Raw genomic sequence first — 13,388 nt, forward strand, 5'->3', positions numbered from 1 at the left:
GGGCCCCCCCCCCCCCCCCCCCCCGAGTGCACAAATTTTTGTGCACCGGGCCTCTAGTAATAATGATAAACAACAATAATAATAACTAAAATGTATTGATACCATGTGTAAGAAATTGGTCCTTTACATACATTTAAAAATGTTTATTTATCTTTACAATAGCCCTGAAGGCAAAGGCTCAGAGAAATGATATTACTTGGCCAAGGTCAAACATCAAATTGACCTTGGAGTTGGGCGTTTGAATGTAGACCATGAAAACCCACAAGTCCCTCCCTATCTGCTTTCATGCTTCTCTAATTCCCTCCTGCTCTTCTCACAGTCAGGAAATTTGGAATCGTATGTCAAAGTCTAGTATATATGTCCCCAAATCACAGGGTCTCTGCGTGTCATTGCTCTCACCTCTAGAACAGTGATGGTGGTCTTACCTTCCTCAGCGAGCTGTGAGATTATCTGAGAAATGCCCAAAGCCTGGCTGGCACAGAGTAAGTACCCAATAAATGACAGCTACTCTTATAGAGAATTACTACTTACTACGGTGATGTCTCAGGATTAAGGTCATACTGAACAGTAGTCTGAGCAAGAATCACTCTGTACTTGGTGGTTATCATTAGTAATTTACCCAGGGTCCTTTATCCAGCACCAGAGCGAGGAGCTCTGGGGAGATATGAGGGCTGCATAGAAAATGAAAGGATCTTTGAGATGACCTAGTCTGGGGTTTCTCAAAGGCAGGAATAGTACATTGGGGCTGGTTATTCGTTACTGGGGGTACTGTCCTGTAGAAAGTTCGGCAGCATCCCCGGACCTCTGCCCACCAGATGCCAAGAGCAATCCCAGTTGGGAACCAATGACCCAGTCTGACCTCTCATTATAGAGGTGGAAACAGGCTTAGAGAGGGAAAGGAATGTCCCTTTCCCCGGTCAGACCACAAGTCCACGTCACTGTCCAAGTGCCTGTCTCCTGTGGAACCCACGTTTCTTTACATCCTATTACCTTCCAGATCCCCAGGAATCCTGAGGGGCTAAATAACAGGCTCTCTCCCGCTGTCCTCATGGCCCTCCGAGACCCCAGGAGGCAGGCGGTTTATGACCACAGACCCCACAAATGGGAGACTGTGTTAGGCACCTGTGTGGCGGCTGGAAAAGGGCCGGGATTATGTGTGTGCGTTTTGTGGGCACAATTTATGAGGTGCCTTTCAAAAAGTCCTTTTTGTATAGCTCACCACTTGGGTGGAATACTTCCTGAGGTGCCAAGAATTCATAGCTTCATAATCGCACTCGAGTGGCCGCACTACCCTAGTCCTCGCTCCCTCCGGCAGGCACCTCCCCGAGAGCAGCCTGGGGAGGTTATTCCTACCCCTCCTCCTAGGCGTGCTTAATCTGTTCCTTAATAGCTCCATGCCCTTGGGAGACTTACTTAACGTCTCTAAGCCTGCTTCTTCGCTTGAAAAATGGGGCTGTTGTGATGTCAATGGGGATAAAGTCACCAGTTGCTCATTTATTGAGCATTTAGTATGTGGCTGAGCTCCCCATCCAGTGGGAAAGACAGATAGATTGACAGTTACAGCACAGGTGGCAAGGGCAATGATGTAAGCAGGCACAGGGCCTGTGGGAAAACAGAGGAAGGTGCCTGGGCAGGATTGGGGACATGCAAGAAGAGGTCTTAGTTGGAGGGGAACTTGTGTTGAGCTTCATAAATGAGGAGGGGTCAGGCCATGAAAAGGGCAAGGACATAACAGGAGGCAGAGGCAAAGGCAAAGAGCTAAGGGATTACGTAGAAGTTCTGATGGCTAGAACCCAGTGTGTGAGTGAGGACACAGTGGGAACCTGGGGAAGCGGCAGGGGCGAGTGGAGACTGGCTGCTCGAGGAGAATCAAACTGGGGGAGGGCAAGACCGGCAGCAGGCAATGAGGGAGACAACACACAGGTGCCACTGTTCTTCGGCTCGGGTTTGCTTTTGCTCCCTGTGCTTTTAAGAAGCGACTTCCTCTTTCTGTTTCCTGATTTATAAAAAGAAAATACCATCTGCCTACCTCATCGAGTTATGGCAATGATTAAATAATACATGCCAATTGTTAGTTAATCCATGTAAAACTCCCAGGCAAGTGTTTGGCACACAGTAAGCCCCTCATGTGTGTTAGAAAGTATCACCATCATCGTCACCACCTCCGCCGCCACCATCATTATTATCTCTGTACTGGTTTAAGCCTTGAGCATCTTTATAAGTCGGTGGCAGGAGACAGACAGACAGAAACGGTAACAGCCTCTAATACAGGGGCAGAGTGCTGGGTTGAAGAGCTTGCCTGGTGCTATGGAATATATCAAGGGGACACCCAATCATTAGTTTGGGGGCTCCAAAGAGTCTTCCTAGAAGATGGAACATCTAAGCGAGGTCGTCAGTGATTAAGAATGTTCCAGGTACATAGAGAGGCAGAGGGATACCCTCCAAAGTTAGACGGAGACAGCATAAAACCACCAACTGCTTGAAATGGTCGGTGCAAATGGATAGAAGGCCCGTCAGTTCGGCAGAGAGCAGCCCATCTTCTAAGCCATGGCCACGTGTTTTATTTGTGGGGCAGTGGAGAGTCACAGTCTGATCAGACAGTCACAAAAATAAGCCACATACAAAATTAGGTTGGAAAGGGCGATTCCTCCAACATACCCACATGCTTTGTCTTCATAGGCTCAGCCCTTCCCTCCAAGAGAATCCTGGAACTCACTGGACCAAGCCTCCTTTTGAATGGGTGGGGAAAGGAGGGTTTGGAGAGAGAAAATAATTTGCCTCAAGGAATGGCTTAAGTTGGTTATAAAGGAGATGCTAGAAGCAAGGCTCCTGGCTGTATAGAGCTGAGATGAAATATTAGGCTCTGAAGACCCAGATTCAAATCTTAGCTCTACAGCTTGGCCATGTGGATCATGAGCAAGCTCTTCAGTGCCATGAGCTCTTACTTACCACATCTGTAAAATGGGAATAATAATGGTGTTTGGGGGAGGATAAGATAACCTGGGCAATTTGCTTAGTTCTCACTAAATGTTAGCCAAGATTCAGAGTAGCATCTTATCATAGAAAGCACGTAGGTGTCAGAGTGCATTGGGGCAAGTCACGTCTCTTCTATGAGTCACTTTCCTCATCTGTAAAATGGAATAGAGATGCTTATCTTGCAGGGATGTTGTTAGACTTCAATGAAATGACTGCCATAGGCACCCAGGATGGGAATCTATACATTATAGGCACTCCACCAAGGCCATTTTGCTTAACTGTCCCTGCTCTTTCTCCACCATACACAATGCGTCAGCATTTAGACCAGGGGCTGGGATCAGATGCCACAAGGATAGAAAAATTCGGAGGGTAAAACTATGGAGAGAAAGGTTGGAGGTGCTCAAAGGCTGGAAAGGAGGAGGGGGAGTGAGAGAACAAAGGTGAGAGTTCTGGGTAATAACTTCTAGTAATAGAGAGCCATAAATCAAAGGCCAGGCATGCTCCAAGCTTTCCCTGGAGAGAGAGAGAGATCACAGGCAGAGTGACCACTTTTCTCAAATACCGAAGATGAAATCTTCCTCATTGCAGACAGGACTCAAGCCCACTGGGACAGGAAGCAAGAGGTGAAGGAGGGCCACCACATAATAATTTACTGGTTCTATCAGCAGGCAAGATTGACACAGGGCTGGCTTGTGAAAGAGTCAAGGGCTGGGATCAGATGCCACTACTCCAGGAATTGTAGAACCTTTGGCCAACTATTCTATTCCCAGCCCTCTTACCCAATCAGCTGTTTGACACAGTTATCAGACAGAGACCTAATTTCTAAGGGGACCTTGGAATGGAGAGGAAGAGAAGAGGCAATAAGGAAACATTCCTGTTGGCCTCCTTCCCTTTTCCCACCTCCCTGAGTTGAGCTCCAATGTGTCTGTGTCAGCTGACCTCAAGCTTAATGAGAATTGAGGGCATGACGTGGCTGCAAAAACTTGGAACGCAATCTCAGAAGTGGAGGGGGCAGCTGAAGGGAAGTACTGATGTCATTCATGCTGGTCGGGACACAGCTGGAGATCCCCGGTCACTTCTGGTAAGAGGGACATATGCAAATTGAAGCCAGGTCATGATGATGATGAAGGTTGTCTCAAGAGCACATCTTCTAAGAAAGTACTGAAAGCAGGAGTGGAGGTGTCCACTGAAGGGGGAATTTATGCAAATGCTATGTTGTTCTAGTAACTGAAGACAATTGGTGGGAAAAACTAGAGCTGCGATGATAATGACTATAATTGATTGAGTACTTACTATGTGCCATCATTTTCACCACAGTCTAAAGTGTGTGCTTTATTCCCAGGCCTCAGGTGGTGTAAGTGAGCCTCAGGCTGGTTACAGGAGTTGACCAGGGTTAACAGGGTGAGAGAGAGAGCAGAGTCTCAGATCTCTGCTGCAAGGCACCTGAGTTTTATGCATGAAGCCACTTGAAAATCGACAGAAGGCAAATTTTGACTCAATATAATAAAAACTTAAAACTGGAATCCTCTAAATATATAATGAGTATTTCCATATTTCCAGTGGGTTCCCCTTCACTGGAATTGATCAAATAGGTTCTCAAAAGGAGGCTGTCTTAGTCTATGCAGGCTGCTGCCACAAAATACCACGGAGGGGGAAGCTTATAAACAACAGGAACTTTTCTCCTACAGTTTTGGAGGCTGGAAGTCCAAGAGATGGTGGTGCGGTGTGGTGGCTGGTGAGGGCCTGCTTCCTGGTGCTGGAAGATGGTGCTTTCTCACTGTGTCCTCACATGGTGAAAGGGGCAAAGGCTCTCTCCCGGGTCCCTTCTATGGGAGCACTAATCCCATTCATGAGTGGTTGACCCTCTTGACCTAGTCACTTCCCAAAGGCCCGCCTCCTCATACCATCAAGGTGGGGATTAGGTTTCAACACAAACATTTAGGGGAGACACGGACATTCAGACTAGAGCAGAGTTGAAGTTGGAGTTAATTTTTGTTCTTTTTTTTTAATCTAAAAGAATTTGGGGGCTTGGTTCACAGAAAAATGCCATCTGCTGAGCATCCGATGAGCACTTCACAACAGGACCTGGTGTGACACCGTTGCCAAAGAATTCAGTCCCTGAGATGAGAGGACCACATTCACTGAGGTCTACTCACGTTTCCAAGTCATGCTAAAATGGGGTCTTCCAGGGCTTTCCAGATACCATAATCATGCTTTCCCTTTGTTGCTGAGATGTTTGTGTATTTTCTATTGAGTCTCGTTTTCCCTTATTTGTGCACATATCATGAGATGCTGTGTGTTATAATGGATAGGACGCTGGCTTGATATCGGAAGACAATGTTTTGTACTTGGGCTCTGACATTTACTGGCTCTGTAACCTTGAACAATTTACTTAACTCCACTGATTCTCTCTTGCTTAAACTTCAAAACTGATTGTTCAGGAAGTGAACTGAGATGTAAGTGACTGGGCCCATACCAGGTGCTCAACCAGTATTTCCCGCCTGGTTCTCAGAGTACCTCTCCCCAGGTGTACAGCTCCCGACTGCAAGGAGATCAGTCAGATTCGTCAGGGTGAATTGACTTGAACTAGGGAAATTCTCAGTCCTCAGCTTTCAAAACCTAGCAATTCTCTAGGCAGGGTAGGTAAAGGGAATTCACCCGCACAAGGGCACCATGTAGACCTGAGGAAGCAACGAGGCAAGCGGGGAAAATGCTTATACAGCGTTACTTCCGATAGCAAAGCCGTTGAAAGAAACCCAGTTGGTCTTTAACAGAGGACTCAATTCATATCATTGCATGGCTAACAGGCCCTCGGAAGACACGACATATTTGCATATACATCCATGGGAAAAGACTTTTTCTTGTAGTGTTAGGTGTGGACAGTCAGATGACAGAACACAGAGTACCTGTGTTCAGAGCTGATGGAGATGGAGCTGTGGTTATAGATGGAGACGTATCCTCAAGCCTGTGTCAGTTTCCCTATTCACATGCATAGCCCTGTCACTTCCATACCCGTGTCTGGAAAGGTATGCGCACACTGTGATTTGGGTGGGGACTGTAGTGTTCAGGGGTGTCAATTTTTCACTTTGCATTTTATATACGTCTTTATCGTTTTGAATGTTACAGAATGAGCAAGAGTTACTTTTAGAACAAAATACAATAGAGTTATTTCCACTTAGTAAACCTACTTCCATACATGTATATTTTAAGCTGGTGTGATACATGTGTACAATAAAACCATAGTTTAATGGCTTCCCAGTAGTTCACTAGGTTTCCTCTCAAAATAAATCCACATCAAATTTAATCTCCGACCATACCCACTAAGCCAGTGGTCGGCAAACTCATTAGTCAACAGTATCCATATCGAATTTAACCTCCGACCATACCCACTAAACAGAACACCGGAAGCCCAGGTATTAATTGTTCCTGAATATAGATCCTCAACACCAGGCTTGAAATGTGATTTTTAAGGCGACTGGTGAAAATAGTTACATTGGGCTTTGTCTCCTCATTCTGTCACAAGAAACGGTGCTACCTCCCCAAGAATCCATTCCTAAACTGATGGTAAGGATGACTTGAGTCTCAACTAACCCAAAACTGTTTCCGTTTGGAACTGACAGAGACTTCAAGATAATAAGCAATTTTGCTACATTATCGGTGGGAATCCGATCTATGGGACACTTGTTCAAAGTCACAGCGTGCGCTGTTTGTATCTATCCGGTCTAAGACATCTTCAATGATAAGAGACGCTACTTCTTTCAAGAAAATAAAAAAAAATACACTGAATGTGCACACTCATGTGCACAGTCCATCCTGATTTCAGAAATGTCAAAAGATGCAAAAACAAGAGACGCTACTTCTTTCAAGAAAATAAAAAAATACACTGAATGTGCACATTCATGTCCATCCTGATTTCAGAAATGTCAAAAGATGCAAAAAAAAATTAGCAGTGCATCTGAGATGATAGGAATATGGCCCTGGAAGCCTACGTTTGCTCTTGTTCCCAATGTCCTAGAAATTCCAAGAGAGTTAATCCACAATATCTAAGGAAGAAACTAATATAATCTTGTACTGAAAGGACGTCCAGGGACACCCCAGGCTTGACTCACTGAGGACATAGCAGCTACGTTCACGAACGTGCCAGCTCCTCAGATGGGAAAAGCTTCTCATCGGGCTCTGCTGAGAAAGATCCCGGGCCACGGTCTATAAGCGATGTCTGCCGTGAAAGCACGTGGGGCTGACGGCATGACTACACCCTTCCTAGGCTAGGGAGATCGATCCCACAGAAACAAAACCTTTTCAAGTGCTTACTCTCTTCTCCCTACTCTATCCTCTTAGTCTACTGTAACCGAGAGGACTGAGAGGCCCAAGAGGTCAAGGATGTTCAGACTGGAGCCAGTGCTGGTCCCTGGCCACCTATGAGCTCAGATTTTCTAATCGCCTCATAGGAACCGTGTGGCTGGGACAGCTGTGTCAGCAGGTCTTTTCTGCGCAGCTGTTTGAAGTAACCTGTGGTTGCCATGGGAAGCAGGCTCTAGTGGTCACTGGCCTGATGGATTTATTAGGTAGAGGTAAGAGCTGCCCTTTTGTCACTGAATTTTATGGGGGTTATGTGACCACAGATCCAGAGGGTTGGTGATTATAGACCAACAGAATCCTATCAGAGCTCATCCCGTGATAGCTTCAGGATGCTCCCGGGAAATGCTCTTATCACCCGAGCCAGCTTAGTCCTTGAAAAACAGGACACACTGGGCTGGTGTCTGTTCTCTGGTTGCTATGACCTTCAGGCTTGCTGGTTCCATGGCTTCCCAGCTGGAAGGAACTTTGAAGTCCAGCCCTTTGGTGTAATTAAGCAAGGTGCAGAATGGGATGGAATTTGTCCAAAGTCATACAGCAAGTGGGTAGCAAAGCAAGGACAAGGACCCCATCGCCCCTGGCTCTAGGGCACTCTTGCTCTCTCTCTCCTATACCTTGAGGTTCTGCACACTGGCTAACCTTTGAGAGACCTGGCACGTTGGCCCATATGGCTCCTCGGTTTAAAACCCAGCTTTTAAGAGAAAGAACAGACTCCAGAAAAGGTCTCAAAACAGCCTTCATGACCTGACCTCTGCTGAACTCTCCAGCCTTGTTTTTTACCTTTCCCTCTCACCTTGAACTCTCTGCCCCAATAAGACTTCTACTTCTTGACTAAAGTATAGTCTCTTGCCCAGCCCTCTCTTGTCTTGGCACAGGTTGTTCCTTCCAATGAGAACACCCTTCCTTTAATTGGGAGGACTCCTGTTCATTCTTTAACTTTAAGCAGACCCTTCAATTTCTTCTCCAGAAATTCTTCTTTCAGCTCCACGTCTGGATTAGCTGCACCAGCTACCGGCATCCAGAGCCTTGTCACTCAAAGTATGCTTTTGGACCAGAAACATCGCCATCACCTAAGAGCTTGCTAGAAATGCAGCATCTCTGGCCCATCCCAGACCACCGAGTTGATTTGCATTTTCCTAAGGCCCCAGGCGATCCTCACGCACATTGCCGTTTGAGAAGCACTGCTCTAAAAGCACTGCTTCCCACGCTCTTCATCTAGTGCAGTGCTTCTGCCTCGTTTCACTGCCCCTGCCCGCTGACCAGCCTTTTCCCCATGAGATGCTGAGCCTTGTAAAGGCAGACGCTGTCTTCTCCACACGTGTGTTTCCAGCCCACAGCACAGCATTTGGCACATAGTAAGCACATTCAATGAGTCAATGAATCAATATATTCATGAAGTGAGGGCTCTTCAAGTCTCTTACTACTTGCAAGAAAAATGCATCATTTTACAAGGCTATTTTTGAGCTGCAAAGACTTTAGTTTGTGGAACTCAGGTGTTTGCTACTGTGATCTATAGATCCTCGATAGCTCAGAGAAACCTCCAGGATCCTTGGTGTTGGTGGGGAGTTGAAGAGGAGACCCGGCAGGTGGGGATCCACACCACCCACTCTAGCTTCTCCCGAAACAACTCAGTGGCCCACAGAGTCCACACACCTACTCATCCCATTATGCGATTATTCAATAAGGAACGAGTTGGCGCCTACTTACAGGAGCAAATTGGACATAAAGGATCGCCAGCTATACAAACTGACATTATAGTGGGTTAGAGGGGTGACATATAAGTAAAGACATGTGAGGTACACGATATTAAAACTAATAGGTACAGTGCAGAAAATTAAAACATGAGGTGTCAGCGAGTAGAAGTATTAAGGATATTCTGAGGAGATGGCATTCTATCTAAGACCTGGGGTTCTATGTAAGATTTACTTAGAAGATAAATTTTCCATGAGTTAAAAAAAAATACTAAGTACCACTAGACTAGCTTATCCTGATCACTTTGCAGATGAGGCGACTGAGGGCCAGTGAGCACCAGAGCCCAAGGGTGCAGAGTGAGTTTACTAGCAGCGCTGGGATGGAGTCGGCTACACATGCCTTGGTTCCTGCTAACACGCCAGTGTGCAGTGTTGGAGGAATGCCGGAGGCCCTCTGGGAATGGGGAAGACCACAGGAGGAGGGAGCTGTGTGCCACGGGTGTGGGATGGTGATTGGCTGGCCAGAGGTTAGCGAGTCATCACAATCCATTACCAAGTGAACTGTCCTGCCTCCCTGGGCAGCCAGGTGGCCTTTCCAGATGATTTATGTCCCGGAGGGTCATAAAGGGTCCCAAAGGTGTAAAGGCAGAGTCAGGGTGGGACTCTGGCTCAGCTTCCACCCAAACGCCCTGAGCCCTGTGGGAAAGCCCAATACAGTGGAATGTCTTCCCCCGCCCACAGCAAGACAGCAGCCGGCGCTCAAGCCTATCTGCCCTCATTCTGCTTTTATCTAAAGAACCTTCCTTTCATGAGAAACAGGGTCCAGGACCCCACAGAACAGATAAGGCCCCACCCAAGGAGAGGTCCCTTTTATCCCTTGTCCAAGCTCTGGTCTCTTCTCTTGAGGGCCTCACATTCCCAGAAGGTTATTGCAATTGTGAGGACTCAGGGTGGGAGCTCAGGGCAGGCCCAGACTCCATAAAAACTGTCCTACTCTGGGCAGCTCATTTAACCCCGGTGGGCCTTTAATTCTTTATCATCTATGAAAGAGGGAGGATACCCTCCTTTGTTCAGTTTATGGGGTAATTTTAAAGCTTTTGAAAGTCCATTAAATGTTTCAAGAAGTCATGCGATTCTCCCCAGCACCACTGATGCTATCCTGGCCCAGAGCATGGCTCTGTCTCTCCCGCCTACTACCACAACAGCCTCCAGGGCCTCCCTGCCTCCCTCCTGTCTGGACCTCGCTAGCCCATGCTTCCGACTGCAGTCAGAGGGATCTTTCTTCCTTGAAGATCTAATAATATCACCCCCTCCCTGTGAAAAACACTTGAAAAAGCTTCCCATTACCCTAGGGAGATAATCCAAACTCTTTAACCCTACTTAGCGGGCATTCAGGACTGGCCCCTGCTGACCTCCCGCTTCTTATCTTTTACCGCTCCTGCTGTCACACACTTTGCTCTGACAATTTGGAAATTCTTTCAGTTCTTACACACACAGTGTTTACCAAAGTGCGGAAGGAGTTCCCCTGAGGCGGGAAATGGATTTGAGGTGGTGCTTGAGATGATCATATACCCAGTATTAAACAACAGCGAATCACACTGGGAAAGCAGCTAGCTCCCTTGTTCACTCCCGTCCCTTCCTCCAGGTTACTTAAGAACAAAACACACCTCTTGGTTTGAGACTGTGTCTTAGCACTACCCTAACACTCGCCGAGCTGCCCTTTTAAAGGGAGAGCCTTGAGTTGGTCCAGGATGGAACAAAAGTGTGTAGTTTTTCCATTGTATGAATGTTTAGGTTTAATTTTCTATTGAGGTTAGATGGTGCTATGTCACCCTTTACAAGATGACACCATGTTTTCTTTTCAAATATATTTGCAGTAAAAAGTGAATCTAAGGAAGAGGTAGCAAATGAACAAAATATATATGGAATGGTGATATGACAAAAAACATACATGTGGCAGGCAAATGATCAAACTTTGAGGGAAAAACCTAGCTCTCATGTAATATCATCATCTCCTCTGAGCATTTCCCAGGAGTCCCTCTGCCCCAGACCCTCTAATCCTTCTCTCCCTCCACTTGCCTGACCCTGCCTCACCCTTTTAGGTCTCAGAGTGGCAGCCCTTGGGAAGCCTTCACCAGGTGTCTATGCCATGCCTGCCCAAAGGGCCCTATTATTTTGCTCTCATGACACTTGCTATTCCTATTCTGTGCTATTGCTTGTTTAATTACCTGCAAAGGTAACCTATGTGTAGGTAGGGATTGCTTCTACCTTTTCACCATTGCATGGTCAACAACTAACATGTAAGATGTGCTAATGAGTATGTGCTGAATAAATGAACGAATGAATGAATGGATGGATGAAGTTGTTAGGTGCAAGGCAGGAAATGCAGCCACCATTTCATATGCTGCTTTATGAAGCTTCAGAAGATGGCAACTACATCTTAGTTATGTTTGAATCCTCCATAGCACTTAGAACAGTGGTTGACTATAACTGCTGTTGACAAAAAGCATACCTTAATATGTGTTATGAATGTATTTAGTCATGGTCACTATTGGACTTCATTCCAGAAAATCTCAGATTTCTTATGGAAGAGTGGGAAGAGCCCTGGATTAGGGGCCATGGCCTGTCAACAGTGCCTCTCCGTTGATCTTGGTTAGGACACAGTCCCTCAAGGAGCCCAAGGTTCCCGTCTCTAAAGTCAGAAGTGGAAGTTGGGCAAGGGGAGCGATTAATCAGAAGAGCACTGATGTTTCTCTCTTATCTGACATTCCAGGAGTCCAAGAAGCTAAGATTCCAAGATTCTTTCTCCCTCCCATGTCCCATCGCTATCTAGCCCCAACATGACCAAGGTGAGTGCAACCCTTATTTATTAGATAAAGCCCATTCTCAGTCTACAGGGAAAAGGGTCCAGTGAAAGCTAATGAAAGCAAGAAGAATGTACCCCTCCACTCACACTCAGATGTGCATACCTGGGCCCCAGCTCATCCTCACTCCTCCAGACGAAGTCCCCGAACTTCTCATAGTGAGAATTGTAGTGGTGCTGGACTCGGAACAGCATGGAGGCTGAGACCTCCATCAGCATGTTGTAGGCCGTCTGCTGCTCCTTTCCACTTGTGTACCCATTGTACAGATTGTAGATCTTGTCGGCTATCTCTGAGGGGGAAGAAGGCACAGATCACTGGACAGTAGGGAAAAGTGAGGATGGAGACGTGCTTTGCAACAAGGGAGGCATATCCATGCAGGGATTCACTTGCATGGCCCTTGGGGGCAGACAGACCTCAGTTCTATCCTGAATGTGTCAGGAACTAGCTGTGTTCAGTTTTCCTTTCAATTAGTGATAACAACTTCTACTCGGAGGAGCACTGGGAGGACTAAATTAAAAACCGGATGTGAAGGACTTGACACAGGGCTGGGCACAAAGTTAGTGCTCATAACGGCAAGATTCATTATTAACATAAGTTTTGTGCATGTGATTGAACATTAAAGCAAGTACAGAGGCTTAAGTAAACTGTCTTGGGCTCATCTCAATAGTCTGTTTCTGTCTCCCCTCTGCCATTTTCCCAGCATGTTTCTGTGATCAGGTCTGACAGGTCCTCATTCAGTAATCGTTCAAAGGAAATCCAGAATCTTCCACTTGCCATTCATGACCATTCATACTCCTCCCTCCATTCCTACCAATCAATGGACCTTAATAGGCAGCTCTCCTGAGTAGAAAGCATGTCTTTGTATCTTTGAAGACTAATCAAAATTTATGTATGTCCCCAAGTCATTGCTAACAACAGCTGCCTCTAGGACAGTGGTTCTCAACCTGTGGGTCGCAACCCCTTTGGGGGTCGAACGGCCCTTTCACAGGGGTCGCCTAAGACCATCAGAAAACACATACATAATTACATATTGTTTTTGTGATTAATCACTATGCTTTAATTATGTTCAATTTGTAGCAATGAAAATACATCTTGCATATCAGATATTTACATTACGATTCATAACAGTAGCAAAATTACAGTTATGAAGTAGCAACAAAAATAATTTTATGGTTGGGGGTCACCACAACATGAAGAACTGTATTAAAGGGTCGTGGCATTAAGAAGGTTGAGAACCACTGCTCTAGGAGAACTGGGGGGTGCATTTACTCTGCATTATTTTCTACTCTGATTTTGATTTTTCTTATACTTTTTTAACAATGTGAATGTATTATTTTAAGGTATCTTTTTTATTTATTTTAATCCTCATCTAAAGACATACCCAAAGAGAGGAAGGTGGGGGGAGGGGGAGAGAGAGAGAGAGGCAGACATCGATTGGCTGCCCTCCATACGTATCCCGACCAGGGATTGAACCCACGACTCAGGTATGTGCCCTGACAGG

General features: G+C 46.2%; 1 protein-coding gene across 2 annotated transcripts in view; it reads right to left on the reverse strand.

Moving 5' to 3' along the window:
- ASTN2 (astrotactin 2) overlaps positions 1 to 13,388 on the reverse strand; it is a 668,892-nt gene that overhangs the window by 2,488 nt on the left and 653,016 nt on the right. For both annotated transcript variants that reach the window (XM_014528918.1, XM_005880933.2), the window contains exon 21: positions 11,993 to 12,176. In XM_014528918.1, the coding sequence (XP_014384404.1) occupies positions 11,993 to 12,176 (184 nt within the window). The remainder of the gene's footprint in view (positions 1 to 11,992; positions 12,177 to 13,388) is intronic.

The sequence above is a fragment of the Myotis brandtii genome, unplaced genomic scaffold (assembly GCF_000412655.1).
Source record: "Myotis brandtii unplaced genomic scaffold, ASM41265v1 scaffold658, whole genome shotgun sequence".
Classification (NCBI taxonomy): Eukaryota; Metazoa; Chordata; class Mammalia; order Chiroptera; family Vespertilionidae; genus Myotis; species Myotis brandtii.